This window comes from Onychostoma macrolepis, chromosome 07, assembly GCF_012432095.1.
Source record: "Onychostoma macrolepis isolate SWU-2019 chromosome 07, ASM1243209v1, whole genome shotgun sequence".
Taxonomy (NCBI): domain Eukaryota; kingdom Metazoa; phylum Chordata; class Actinopteri; order Cypriniformes; family Cyprinidae; genus Onychostoma; species Onychostoma macrolepis.
Window position 1 is genome coordinate 36,721,695 of NC_081161.1, and position 13,805 is coordinate 36,735,499.

Sequence of the window (13,805 nt, forward strand, 5' to 3'; positions counted from 1 at the left end):
TAAGTGACAGACAAAATACAGTATGATATAAAGTTTTCCATCTAGATATTGCGCCTACAAGACAACACGTACTTAGAAAGTACTGTACAGCAAATTATTGCTAAAAATAGGCATTTGCGTTTATATAATATGTGGCCTCTAGGGGTCAGCCAGCTGTTTTTCGTTGTTTTTGTTTTCCCTTTTATAAATACAGAATCTGAATTAAAATGTTTTTGATTTAAGCCTACATTTCAATATTTGGTGTCATAAAATGTCTTGTTTTTAAGCAAATGTTGAATTTAGCCAGAGACAGGCGTGCTCAGAGCTGTCATATATCACAACTTTTCAGTGTTTTCAACCACATACTGTTTATTTTAGGTTTCAGACATATAAATGCACATAAGTACTAAAAAAACAATGCATTTAGAGTTTGTAAAATACACACTGTCTATGGAAGAGGTAATAATAAAAAAAATTAATGGTCAAATATGTACTATTGTGTTAACATTTTATTTACAAAAAATGCGTTAGAACTCGTTCATCTCGAAGACGAGTTCGTTCAGAATCAGCTACATATAGCAGGTCGCTGACTCGATTTCCTTCTCATACACTCCCGTAGCTTCAGTGTATTTCTCTGTTGAAGCCGAGCGTCCATTGACTTCAATGGGGCTGCTTTGAACAGTTTTTTTCAGTGCTTCCAAACTAGACGGTCATTGGATAAATGCTGCTGCGATTATGTCCCGCCCCCGGACGCTCAGCGTCTCTGGGGTGAATGGAGGAGTGGGCTGGCCTGGACGCCGGGCTTCTGCGTGATGATTGGAGGGTCTGCATCTCCTTTTGATTGACAGCGATTTTTTACTATAAAAAGTCGCTGATGCTGAAGCTATTGGAGCTCAGTCCCATCGCGGCTTTGCACTTGGTTCTTATCAATCATTATATATATATTTTTATTCATTTATAATGTTATGTTTTAATATACATGCTGCTAACTCGGAAATTTCAAGATATGCGAGCAAAAAATGCTCCTGACACTTTGGCAATATGACACGAGAAAGTGTGCCGTTTTTGTTTTGTTTCTGTGTTTGATCCAAATCCGCGTGTCTTGGGCGAATCACTGATTCACTGAGTCATTCATAAAAACAATCATTTGATTCGCTCCTGAAGGATTCAGTCGTTTTGAAAGAATCATTTGAATGACTCAGTGATTCAATCACGAACTTCTGCCACCTGCTGGCCGTTTCTAAGTTTCCCGTGTAAAAGTAGGCATATTACATTATTTTCCAACATATTTCTATATTCAGAATTTAGTATTTAAAACATTAATCTCATAACATTATTTATGCAATTATAAATACGGTCTAAATGAATAAATGCCTCATCTAAATGTCACTTCATGCAGCTTCTGTGCAGTGCTAAGATGAGTTTGGTTTAGATCATTTCATGGATAATAGCTAGTCATTCATTCACATTAAGTGTTCAGAGAATAATATTGTCTGTTTTCACTTACATCTATTTATTTATTAAATTTTGATTCATTTTGTAGAATTGAATTATAAATTAAGCTGGTATAGTATCGTAAGACATTTTTATGGTATCATGACAACCCTATTATACACCACATTCCTTGTTTCAGTTGAACCTAATTCCAACATTTCCTCTGTCGAGTTTTTTTTTTTTAGATTGTTTGTTCATTCATTCATTCATACAGTAGGCTAGGCTAGCGTCACTGGAAAAGACGCCTAGTTGGTACGACAGGGTCACAGAGCATTTTCTTGAAAAGGAACGTAGGGCAGGATTTACGTATAAATAAATGGACAATTTTTATGATGTAGGCCGAAAATGAGCTTCCCCTCTTTGAAAGACCAGCAGCCGCCACTGTTGACATACTATAAGCATTAACCACACTAGTGAAATAAAGTGGACACAATTTCACACAAAACATATCTTCAGTTGAAATTTTTATTTATTATTATATCAGGGGGCTTTAGATCTACATGTTTCTATATGGCAATCAATTTCTGTCCTACACCAACCGTGACAACTCTTTCATGTAGTTTTAAAGTTAGTGCTCCTAAAAGTATCCCTATTAGAGAATACAATTAAAACTATAAACTCTTCCACTCAAAGGACAAAGCCTTTCCAAACCTGTGCATGGTGTTGAAACTCATGTGAGACTAAGAACTTTCTGTGTCTGTGTGTCTAGCCAGGAAAACCATAAGACAACAGAACAGCTTGTTTGGGCCCAAGCTCTAACTTCTCTACTGACACCTTACGATCCACAGCTAGATTCTCTGTATCTGTAGAAGCACGGACCCGAGCCTCAGCCGGCAGGTCGCTATTGGTCAGTGTCATGGTAACAGAGCCATCTCCCCAGTTTAAGGCCACCAGGAAGCGTTCACTCTGGTCCCAAATGCGGAGAAATGCTAATGAAGTGGGTGAACTGTGAAGGTTGATATATTCTCCATGCAGAAGCGATCGCTCTTTTCCTTTCAGATCACTGAGTGCTTTAAAGAAATCACGCACTGCGGTACGTTCCTCTTGTACAGTCTGAGTCAAAAGAAAGAAAGAAACAAGAGTGTATGTGTTTTTAAAATGTGCAATTACTAGAGTGTGTAATGTATATGTATATATATGTGTGAGAATGAAAATGTACCGTTGCATTGCCATCATCTGCTTGACTTTCCAAGTCCCACATTGCTTCAAGTTTCTCCTGTATAGGTGAAATTATGTCAGCTTACCTATTTATTAACATCTTAATTTGCATTTTAATTTACAAGACAGCATGCTGTACTCACCCCAGCCTTCAGTCCAACCTCATCTCCAGCGCTGAACACAGGTGTGCCCGGCAGGGTGAACAGCAGCATTTGATAGAGTCTTACAGGCGCTGCTGGAGTTCTGGAAGCCAGAGAACCCAGAGAACCCAGAGTCCAGCCCAGACTCGTCTGCAGGTGATCAGTGTAGAGTATCTGTATCTCCTGGGCCTGTCTTGCGCCGGCCTCAGCCGGATCAGGCAGTCCACTCAGGAGCAGGTCAACACTGGACCGGTTCAGCAGATGAGAGACGTAATCCACGGGCAGACCGGTGACTGATCCCATCAGAGCTCTGAAAGCCATGAGGAGAAAGAGATTAAGACATCGGAGTACCCTGAAATCAAATTCTGTCTAACATTTGTATTCACTAGCTGTGATCAGTACACCAATCTGGCCACCAGGCGTCTCTGTTCTACTAAACAAATGTCCTCCCTACAAATTCCACCATCTACCACCCAGAGGCGGACAAAGTACACAACTTCCTTACTTGAGTGAAAGTACAGATACCACTGTTCAAATACTACTCCACTACAAGTGAAAGTTGTAAAGACAGATTTTTACTCAAGTAAAAGTATGGAAGTACATGTTTTTAAAAGTACTTAAGTATCAAAAGTAAAAAGTAAATGCATTGTTTTATTGTCACATTGTTGTATACTTGCAGTACCTTATGCCACTAATGCTACCTACTGAATACACTGATTAGCTTGTGTTATCTTAGGAATTAAGAGCTTTATGTTACCAAACCTATAGAAATGGAACAACTGAATAAAGATAATCATCTTTATTTTTTATTTATTTAACACTCCTACAACTACATTGAACTCATTTTAATACTTGTTTAAAAGTTACAAAGTTATTTTTCAAAGAGATATTAAAGTCTATGATATGGTTCATTTTAGGCAAACAAAGCAAACATTGAAAAGAAAACAAACCTTTAGTCTCTTCAGAAAACTGGATCATACTCTCTCAGTATGGCCATGGGTGTGCAGGTTGCGCCAAAGAACCATCTTTTTGAATTTTGCCATCAATTGATCAGTGTTCATAAAATGCTCAGAAATCAGTGAACTTCACAACATGTGGCTAGGGTTGGGTATTGTTTGAATTTTATCCATTCCGATTCTGATTCTGCTTATTGATTTAAATTCTTATTGATTCCCAGTTTAGATTCCAAAGTTTTCATTTGGCCTACTTTTTGATCATTTGTTTGAAAAAAAAAAAAAAAAAAATATATATATATATATATGTATACATCTGTCAAAAATCGCTGCCCTCACTTCACTATATATATATATATATTTATGTGCAGTGTTTTGACAATAAAATAATGTTCAGATTTATATATAGTGAAGTGAGGGCAGCGATTTTTGACAGATGTATAGCCTACCATTTGTATTACCATAGTTTAACTACAAAAATCAAACTATAGTTAATATAATGAAACTATGGTAAATTTGTGGTTACTGAAGTTTTACTACAAATAGCATATGGTTACTATAGTGAGATAATAGTAAATTTGTGGATACTGTGATTTTACTGCAAATACCATAGTTATGGTTACTATAGTAAAAACATGGTTAATTTTCCAAAGGGCTTTAATGAGTTAATGCATGCCTTTTTAGAGCGCTTTTAGCTGTGCGGTAGCGCAGACGTTTACATTAGCGTAGCAGGGAAGATCCCGAGGTTGTCAGATTTGCGTAAAAAAATCAGCCAAATGTCCATTCTAAGCTAGACGGAAAACTGCAGACTTAGAAATACTGTAACACTTGGCAACACAGGAAGGTCCTGGCAGATCGCAGGCCGGATTTTCGCAGAAAAAAAGGGTTCAGTGAATCTGAAAATGCACACACTGTAAAAACTGCTATGTATAACGACTTTCTACTTGGGGACCTTGATATAAATGTAGTTGAGTAAAAAGTACGATATTTGTCTTTCAAATGTAGTGAAGTTAAAGTCGCAAGTTTCCAGAAAAAATAATACTCAAGTAAAGTACAGATACTCAAAAAGTCTACTTAAGTACAATACTCAAGTAAATTTACTTTGTTACTGTACACCTCTGCTACCACCCCCGATACCTTTTTTTGGTCCCATCAGTTTTGTTGAATACGCTTTGAACAGACGGCCAGGCTTCTGTGTTTACAATGTCGTTCAGATGAGATAGTAAGATGCCATCCACCCCCTTATTGAGCCAGTATTCGCAAGCTTCCTACAATAAAAACATAGAATGGAAAAATAAATCTGTTTATATGGCTGAACATTGATATGCTACATATATTTGGTCAAAAATAGAGTAAAAACAATAATATTGTGAAATTTAAATTAACTGTTTTCTATTTGAAAATATTTTAAAATGTAATTTATTCCTGTGATGGCAAAGTTGAATTTTCAGCAGGCATTACTCCATTCCTCAGTTTCACATGATCCTTCAGAAATCACTCTAACATGCTGATTTAGTACTCAAGAAACATTTATTATTATAATTAATATCGAAAGTGTTTGTAAGGCTTAATATTGTTGTGGAAACTGTGATACACTTTCCTGATTTTTTTTTTTTTTAGGAATAGAGTTCAAATAGTCAAAAGTTAAAAAAGAAATCTTACATTCAAAAATACTTTTGAATGATATTGGTAATATCAGAAGTATTTTATTCACTCTTATATCAGGAGATAAGTTCTTTCTTTCTTTGGCCCCTTTATACAGCTCTAAATCTGTTTGTCTTTTCTCTCACTAACTGACCGTCAATATATCAGCACTTACTTTGAGTCGCTCAGCAACAGAAGCAGCATTGTTGAACCAGGCTGAAACTCCCTCATAATTGGGTGTTAGATCCAGCACTATGGAGATTCCTGAGAGGGAGAGAGGCAGAGGGGAGAGTCAACAAACCAGAAGGCTGTTAAATGATCTTTCTAGAGTTTATCTTTCCTGAAAAAAACACAAAAGCCTAATGTTAGCCTTGTATGAAGCCTTTATTTGAAGGCATATGGCTTTATTTACTGGAAACCACAGGGATGTTCCTGCTAAACCAACACAACTGTGTTTGAATTCCAAGTGAATCAGTTCCAATCCAGTCGTACATATTGTTGCTAAAATGGTAATGAATACAATATGTGTGCCATAACATAGTTTGTGAGGTGACTATTTTCTAGGACATTTTAATATACTTTCAATTATATGTAAAGAAATAGTTACAAATAGAGTTAAAAATGATTAATGCCATGCATTCACTTAAAAAAAAAAAAGGCAGGAGGTCAAGAGGATAAACTGACAGCTCACTGCTATTTTAAACAGCTTTCCTCTAAAACAGAGCAACTGGAGCTTAAATGATAAGGTCTATCCAGTGACCTATTTTGTAATTTCAAAAGAGGTCAACTGGATAAGTGACAGGGTTGATGTTTTCTTTTGAAAGCCTTAAAAACAACCAAGCGAGGTCACCTTTTCTATGTGCTCGGTCCAACAGAGAAATCAGCTGACTCTCAGAGCCAAATTCAGGGTTAATAGAAGTTAGTTCCAGTGTGCTGGACTGGTCTGCTTGCACAGTGTGTATCGGGCCCAAAACAAGCCCCTTCATCTTCATCTGGTTCAGATAGTCCAGCTTCTCCTCCACTCCTGCAGACAGAACAAATGACAAAGTGTTAAGAAGAACAGGAAGTGAATGAGAGATCACCATCAGTTAACATGCTTCCTTTTTCTCCAGCTACAGAGATCAGTGCGCTCTTTTAATTATTAATCTGCTTTGATTGTTTAACCACAGTACTGTGCGTGCACACCTGAAGATATTGGGGTTTAAGGTCATTGTACTTGATAATCTTAATCTATAAATGTTGATTGTCTACAGTATGTGTGTAAGTGTGTGAACACTTGTGCAATATCGTAACTACAAACTCAGCCAAAAGTTGTGGAACGAGCAGAAATGTGATGAGAATCTTGCATAGATCAGCACATGCTTCTTCACACGAGAGAGTCACAAGACAGTCAGTCAGTTTTGGCTTAGCTTTCTCATCAGTCTGATATTTTTTCTAGGGTTTTCCTAATGTTATTGTAGTGAAGACCCTGTTGTGAATGTCTGAAAATTTTATCAAGTACGTAGAAAGTTGAGAGATGTTGACAAGATGTTTTCCCATTTTTGTTTCAATGATTAACATACAAAAAAAGCAAATCACCTTTCAGTCCATTTTCAGAGAATTCATTCACGTCAGATATCTGGTACAGAGGTCCTTGGTTCCACCAGTTCATCTCAGGAATAGGTTTACAGCGTGGGGCCTGTACTATGATTACTATTGCTCCAGCTAACATGCCAACCCAGCCGAGCCAGAACAAAACCAGCAAAGCCCAACGAGTTCGAACCCACCTGCAAATATGCAAATATATATTAGACAGACAGACAGAGATATATATATATATAGATAGATAGATAGATAGACGGATAGATAGATAGATAGACAGATACCATACCTGGCTGTACCGGCGACTTTCATTAACTCCTCTTTGGAGAGGCCCGTAAATTTGACTTCGGTGTCGTCGGGCACTTTAACCTTTACGCAGCCGTTTTTTTCGGTGCCTGTCGGAGTTTCTCCGGTCATCGGCTGTTTTTCCTGATCCATCTCGTTCAGTTCTACTTCCTTCATGTCGTCGTCTTTATTCATGTTTGATGGTAGTTTCAGTGCTATCAGTTAAAAGGAATTTTATTAATCTTTAAAAAAATGAAGTAGGACAAAATTTGACATATGGGGCATATTTTATATGTATGAGCTCAGAACCATAAATTATTTTGAAAGCGTCTTAAATTTGTTTGCAGAAGTTAAGCTACCATAAAGTAGGCTATTCGCCGAATTGTGTTTTTATTTCGAAACACTATAGAATAATGTTAATGAATGAATGTAAGAACAAGACATACCTGAAAAACGAAGAAGCTTCCGTTTCACTCAGGATTCCTGCTGTTCAACTCCACTGAGGCTAGATAGAGTCAGTCCTGTTTATCTAGTGTCGACTCCACTTGCATCCGCCCATTCGCTAAGGAGGGACTCCAAAGGAACTTTGACACCGATAATACTACTCGATTGACTTCTGCAACATCATCAAATAACGCGAGTTTTAATGCGCTGAGTTGACGTCCTGCTTGATAAGTTACACTACAATCGCGACTGTAACACGGTCAGTCAGAGTTCCTGAAGAGTTTCCACCTTAAACGCTCCCCTTCCAAATCCCGAGCGCATCACTGAGCCTGAGTTCACTTGAGTGAACTGGAATTCATTCCACAAACATGCCCATGAGAACCAATATAGCCTACTGTCCTTACTGAAAACATGAGTAAAGTGGAAAAATAGTTCTTTCTGATACAGTCAGGCGGTCTTGAGATTGTTCTGATCAGCAATAGCTCATAAAGTGCAAGACTGAATAGTCTTCTACTGCATTTACTGCACAAGCATGTCATAAAACATTGGGTTGTACTGTGACAAAAGCTTTAGCACACAAAGGATGAATCATCGGGTGACAGTTACAGTAAAGATCTATTAAAGTGACTAAACCTTTTTTTTCTTTTCACAATCTTTTAAAAATACAGAGCATTGTTGTATTTCATTATTATATGTGTTAAAAAGCACTAAAAAGCTTTCCCTAGAAGCAGGTTGTTGTTTGCTTGACCAAAACTGTGCAATAAAGTGCAGTCACATTTTCTTTATGTCTGTAGATGTTATGGTTCCTTTCTCTTCACATTGAACACTGCACTTCCAACACTGCTTCCCTCTTTAGTCCTCAATTAAAATTTTTCTGTGTTTGTTGTCAACACTTTTCTTAATGCTTCATTTTAGTTCAGAAAAAAATAAAATAAAAAATACTCCTGACAAAGATCTTGTTTTTTGTCGTGGCTCTCTCCCACCAACTAATGTTCACTTTCCCTCTCAGCCTACCAAGAGAACAATGTGTGAGTGTTTTTCCCATGTGACAGAACAGTATGTTGGCCCCCTCTGCCTCATAGTGAGGAGAATTTCAAACAGTCCCGGAGCAACAGGGTCACAAGGATTACCAATAATTCTGGGAAACTGTCTTCATCAAGCCCTGCTTTAAGGCATCCTGCGTGTTCTATCCAAAGATGTTTTTTAAAGAAGCCTCTTATGCTCACTAAGGCTGCATTTATTTGAACAAAAATACAGTAAAATAATAATAATAATATTGTCAAATTAAAATGTAATTTATTCCTGTGATAGTAAAGCTCAATTTACAGCAATTATTACCCCAGTCTTCAGTTTTACAAGACCCTTCAGAAATCATAGAAGTTGAAAATACAGTTTTTCAGTTGAAAACTTTTTTTTTTTTCAAGATTCTTTGATAAACAGAAAGTTTAAAAGAACAGCATTTATTTGATATAGAAATCTTTTGTAACATTATAAAGGTCTTTATTGTAACTTTTGTAATTCAATTTAATGTGTCCTTGCTAAATAAATAAGTGTTAATTTCTTAAAAGATTTTTTTACTGACACCAAACTTTTGATCGTACATGTGAATTAGGTCAACCAACAGACATCTGCTTAAATTGACCAACTTAATTCACACAGCCTCAATAGGTCCTTATTACAGCATAATTTTATACTTTTGTGTGAAAATGTATGAAGTATTAAACCATTCTTTCTTTCTCTATATTCTTTAAATAAACAAGGGACAAAAGGTTTAGACTAAAAAAAAAAGAGCTTAAAAATTCTCTTTTTTTACATTTTAAAGAAATGCCAAACAATCTGTTTATTTTCTATGCATTAAAAAATTGATATTCAGTGAAACTTGTTCAAACATTTCTGCCCATTCTTATGTACTACATTTGAATAAAGACTTTTTTCGACTGCATGGTGTATAGTGCTTTCTAGTGGGGACTGAGATGATGTTGCGACTGAAACAGCCTCATGTACAGCACAGCTCACGTGACACTTCACATTTTAATTCTTCATAGGTGGTATCAATCCTAAATTTATTTTAGGGTAGTGCACTCAGTTCTTTTGCAGGTGAGCCGGGGTGAATGCTAAAGGCAAGAGGTCTCTGAGACTGGTCTTCCTATAGGTTCCATCTGGCTTAGTGAGGTAAACGTCCCATTCTGTGCCGAACTAAAAAAAAGAGCAAGTGACAAAAAGGGATATAAAAAAAAAACTGAGATAAAGGAAAAGATGTTCAAAAGTAATAATTGACAAATGTAATGAAATATGAGTGTAGACATACCTCCATTAATACCTGTCGACAAGCACCGCAGGGTCCCACAAAACTATCTTTGATATCACTGTTGGTGAAATGAAAGGGATTCTTTAACATACTGAATATGTTTTCTGTTCAATAAGTCAGCTTGTATTCGGAATATACTGTATATGATATACCATGTTACAGCAATGGCTGTAAATCTTCTGTATCCTTCTGCGACCGCTCTCTGTATCGCAGTTCTCTCTGCACATACAGTAAGGCCATAGGAGGCATTCTCAACATTGCAGCCTACAACATATAATGGTTAGGAACACTCTTGACAGCATAAGATGATAAAGAGATGACTATATGGCAGATAAAATGCTATGGAGCCATGTTGCCTGAGTCAAACAAAATTAAATAAACAGCTGCATCAACCTTGTTTGATTGTAAAGTTGATGCAATAAAATAAACAAATAAATAAATAAACAGTTGCATCCGCCTACCAGTGATAATTGCGCCCCCTGTTGTCAAAATTGCAGCACCGACTGGAAACCCACTGTACGGACAGTAAGCCATTTCTCGTGCCTGCAAGCATTTTGCCACTAGTTCCGCAACTTAACCACAACAGTTGAGGACAAAATAAAAAAAAAGGACAAAACAAAAAGCGCATCAATACACAATTATGATACCACAGGCACGCTGTTGTATTTACAGAAATGCATCTCTTACTGCAAAACTATGAGGTTGTTTATGCATATTAATTATGAGGGATTCAGATAAGTCAACAAAGTCCTGATAGTAGGCTGCGCTGGGTCAAGCTCAAGTAACCTGCACACGCCAAACAGATCAACTAGCTAACGTGCACTCAAAGACTTGGGTAAAGTTGGTTTGATATTCGCACATTCGGACTATTGCATTCAATTACTTTGTTAACCGCACTGCATTGGACATTCAGTGGACATTCGCAAGTAAATATGCCATTAAAACAATACTTGGCCATTTTGTTCGATGGTGAAAAAAAAAGGTAGTAGGTTGACAATGATGTCTCCGATTAGAATTTGCAGAAGAAACATTTTTTGCACATATAATTAGAAAGTTATTGAACGCGGAAATGTGTGAATGTTGTGAATGTGCGAATATAAAACCAACTTTACCCAAGTCATTCAAAGCCGCATTGAGTGTTTGTTTTACATGTATTGGATTAAATGTGTACCTACCAGCCATAACAACTAGCCGTCTTGTTACGCTGGACTAGATATAGTCCTTCTGACGGCGTATTTTCAAAATATATCGCAGTTTTGTGAACAGTTGTTGTTGTTGCCTCTCCAGGAATAATGACATTTCTGGGACGGGTGCTGTGACAGGACAACTGACCTAGCGCCAGTGTTGTGGGCGGGGCAAACGACCCCTTTGCTAACAACCGTCTCATGAATTATTCAAATTTTTTTTTTTTTTTTTTTTTTTAACAATTTAACACGTTTTTTAATTTATGTATTTTGAAATGTACAACTTTTCACAATAAAATATATACTGGAAAAAAAAAAGATTTAGCTAATGTTCAAAAACAAATACAAAAAAACTTTAATAATATAAAATAAGGTGCTGTTAATCTTTGTTTTGATTGCTTTATCGCGAACAAATCTCAAGAAATATTTGATTAATAAATGAATATAATCTGATGAATAAATGAAGGTATATTATTGCACATACAGTTAAAAAACATCAAGAACTTTATTGATGAAACAACCACTGAAAAAATTAGAGAACATCTCTTGCAACAAACGCATATAATAAGATCACTCATACCAGTATAAATAATACAGCACATTTTTAGAGCATTACTGGGAGTTAACTAGGTCTGCAGCTAAATTTTAACATACAGCGTTCTATTGGTGAACAGTATATGCCTACGTGTCAAAATGGTATACAAACAAAAAAGAGACAGTATGAACACACAAAGAAAGCCTAGATTGTTAATCCAAAATGCAAACAGATACAGGGTTCTGTGACAGTGGTCTCCAGTACTGGTGGGAACATAGTTGGGAGGATATATGGAGTAAATCCAGTTGGTACCTGAAAGAACAGCATGAGCCCACCACTGATTTTAATTTCATTATTATTTATATATAAATTAATATTAATAAAAATATGTTGTGCTAACACTGCACTGACAATAACTTTGTCCTTCACTATCAGTGATGTAACATCTCTTTCTCTCACCAGCAATGAACCAGCACACAATGAATAGGTAGAGCATAAAGCTGAAAGCACTGCAGAACGGAGCCAGCAGACAGTCATCCAAAGTGTTCCTCAGGTACATGACCAACAGTGAAAGCAGACCAGTCACTCCAATCACAGTCACATAGATGGGGAGGTTTGGCTGAACAGGGCACTCATGAACATGGATCGTTCCTAGAAACATTTATCCAAACAGCCATATGACAGAGTAAAAAACAGGTTTCCAGTGTGTGATAAAGCTTCTCCTGTTCTTGTTAATTGACATGCAATGCTTAGTTAAAAGCAGGTCTCATCAATATTTTATACTGTAAACAAAAACCGATCTTTACCTAATCCAGTAGCTGTTATTAAAATCATCCATGCAATCATGTTAATCATCACTGAAAAAAAAAGAAAGAAGAAAAAAGTTTTCCTGTTCTTTTTATTGTAGTTTATTAGTTTTATATATATATATATATGCATATAGGTTTCTTGATATTCTTACCAATGAAAGATTTTCTGGCAGCTGTCTCAGTAGTCTCCATCTTCAACGATTTCTTGTGCATAAAAATGTGAATTCTGTCTTATTAATTTGCTTCACATGAGGAGGACCCCCAAAATTAGCGTCAATCTGAAGATGTGAATAGGATATTTAAGTTAAACCGGATAGAGCTGCTCTGAGTCAACCAGAATGTTTTCACAGTTCTGTGGTCATCAGAATCAGCCAGTAGCATTAAAACACTTCCTTTGGTGAAATGTTGAGAAACTGTTATTGCAAACCAAAACTGAAAAATAACAACCACCTTTTTGCCTTTATAACTAATTTTATAAACATTTTCTTTTAACAAAATCTGAATAGTATGACTAGTAATAGTAATAGTAAGACTGCTCTCTGAGCACTTTGTCACTTTAAACAGACTGACAAGCTGTTTTTGCACTACACTCATTATATCTGCACTGTTGTTTATCTCACTGGTTTGCACTCTATCTGCCATGTGCCTTGTGCCACTTTATCTATCTTTTTTACAATGTTCTTATTTGTATAGTTTGTATTTTATATATTTAATCTGTATTTATCTGTATTTTTACGTTCTACTGCTAGTGTTTAGTGTAATCCGTATGCACCAAGGGTCTGAGAGTAACGCAAATTCAATTCTCTGTATGTATGTGCAGTACATGTGGCAGAATTGACAATAAACCAGACTTTGACTTTGAGATCATATCAGATCAGTTCACCCTAAAAAGGTGCTTTTCTGTAGCCCTATAGGCCTACTGGATATATAATGTCAAGGTCATGGATTTGGGAACATATTGATCAAATGTATGATTATTTTGTGATTTTAATAAAAGCATCTGCTTAATATAAAATCATGACACATTGTGAAACATCCTATGCTTGTTGCTGAGAGTTTGAAGCCAATGACTGTGGTCTTTGACAAGTATTTTGTACACATATATAAAGCACTAAAAGTCCACTACAAAGCAGCAAGACAGCCAGACAGCCGTAACAGACTGTATTCAACCAGAATGCAAAGAGATACAGAGTTTTGTTGCAGTAGTTCTCTTCATTTGTTGGGTCATAACTGGGAGGATGTACAGAATATATCCAGACACTCCCTGCAATACACAGAGAAAACATTTTGG

General features: G+C 36.5%; 3 protein-coding genes across 5 annotated transcripts; all 3 read right to left on the reverse strand.

Moving 5' to 3' along the window:
* Positions 1-1,924: 1,924 nt before the first annotated feature.
* Positions 1,925-7,829, reverse strand: slc3a2a (solute carrier family 3 member 2a). Its single transcript, XM_058783217.1, has 9 exons — positions 7,681-7,829; positions 7,239-7,449; positions 6,947-7,134; positions 6,219-6,392; positions 5,544-5,632; positions 4,862-4,992; positions 2,775-3,081; positions 2,633-2,689; positions 1,925-2,526 (listed from the first exon to the last, which is right to left on the reverse strand). The coding sequence occupies exons 2-9, from the start codon at positions 7,427-7,429 to the stop codon at positions 2,179-2,181; spliced, it is 1,485 nt and encodes a 494-aa protein (XP_058639200.1). The 5' UTR covers positions 7,430-7,449; positions 7,681-7,829; the 3' UTR covers positions 1,925-2,178.
* Positions 7,830-8,137: 308 nt separating this feature from the next.
* On the reverse strand, positions 8,138-11,333 carry zgc:103586. 3 transcript variants are annotated; one of them, XM_058783219.1, is made up of 5 exons: positions 11,162-11,333; positions 10,448-10,546; positions 10,139-10,250; positions 9,987-10,044; positions 8,138-9,874 (listed from the first exon to the last, which is right to left on the reverse strand). In XM_058783219.1, the coding sequence occupies exons 1-5, from the start codon at positions 11,166-11,168 to the stop codon at positions 9,761-9,763; spliced, it is 390 nt and encodes a 129-aa protein (XP_058639202.1). In that variant the 5' UTR covers positions 11,169-11,333; the 3' UTR covers positions 8,138-9,760. The 3 variants fall into 3 exon arrangements, with proteins under 3 accessions (XP_058639202.1, XP_058639201.1, XP_058639204.1); XM_058783218.1 differs by having other exon boundaries at positions 10,448-10,558; XM_058783221.1 differs by lacking the exon at positions 11,162-11,333 and adding an exon at positions 10,674-11,059 and having other exon boundaries at positions 10,448-10,558.
* Positions 11,334-11,656: 323 nt separating this feature from the next.
* On the reverse strand, positions 11,657-13,554 carry LOC131544428 (transmembrane protein 272-like). The gene is made up of 4 exons (XM_058782612.1): positions 12,667-13,554; positions 12,512-12,562; positions 12,165-12,356; positions 11,657-12,017 (listed from the first exon to the last, which is right to left on the reverse strand). The coding sequence occupies exons 1-4, from the start codon at positions 12,725-12,727 to the stop codon at positions 11,809-11,811; spliced, it is 513 nt and encodes a 170-aa protein (XP_058638595.1). The 5' UTR covers positions 12,728-13,554; the 3' UTR covers positions 11,657-11,808.
* Between the last annotated feature and the right edge of the window lie 251 nt (positions 13,555-13,805).

Excerpts from the sequence above, each read along its gene's own strand:
- slc3a2a (XM_058783217.1), bottom strand. The coding sequence starts at position 7,429 with ATGAATAAAGACGACGACATGAAGGAAGTAGAACTGAACGAGATGGAT. Across the intron at positions 3,082-4,861 it reads ACTGATGGGACCAAAAAAAG|AGCTCTGATGGGATCAGTCA; the intron begins GTATCGGGGGTG and ends CATGGCTTTCAG. Across the intron at positions 2,690-2,774 it reads AGGTTGGACTGAAGGCTGGG|GAGAAACTTGAAGCAATGTG; the intron begins GTGAGTACAGCA and ends TCACCTATACAG.
- zgc:103586 (XM_058783218.1), bottom strand. Across the intron at positions 10,251-10,447 it reads AGGGGGCGCAATTATCACTG|GCTGCAATGTTGAGAATGCC; the intron begins GTAGGCGGATGC and ends TATATGTTGTAG. Across the intron at positions 10,045-10,138 it reads ACAGCCATTGCTGTAACATG|TGATATCAAAGATAGTTTTG; the intron begins GTATATCATATA and ends TTTCACCAACAG.
- LOC131544428 (XM_058782612.1), bottom strand. The coding sequence starts at position 12,727 with ATGCACAAGAAATCGTTGAAGATGGAGACTACTGAGACAGCTGCCAGA. Across the intron at positions 12,563-12,666 it reads TGCCAGAAAATCTTTCATTG|TGATGATTAACATGATTGCA; the intron begins GTAAGAATATCA and ends TTTTTTTTTCAG. Across the intron at positions 12,018-12,164 it reads TGTGTGCTGGTTCATTGCTG|GTACCAACTGGATTTACTCC; the intron begins GTGAGAGAAAGA and ends CTGTTCTTTCAG.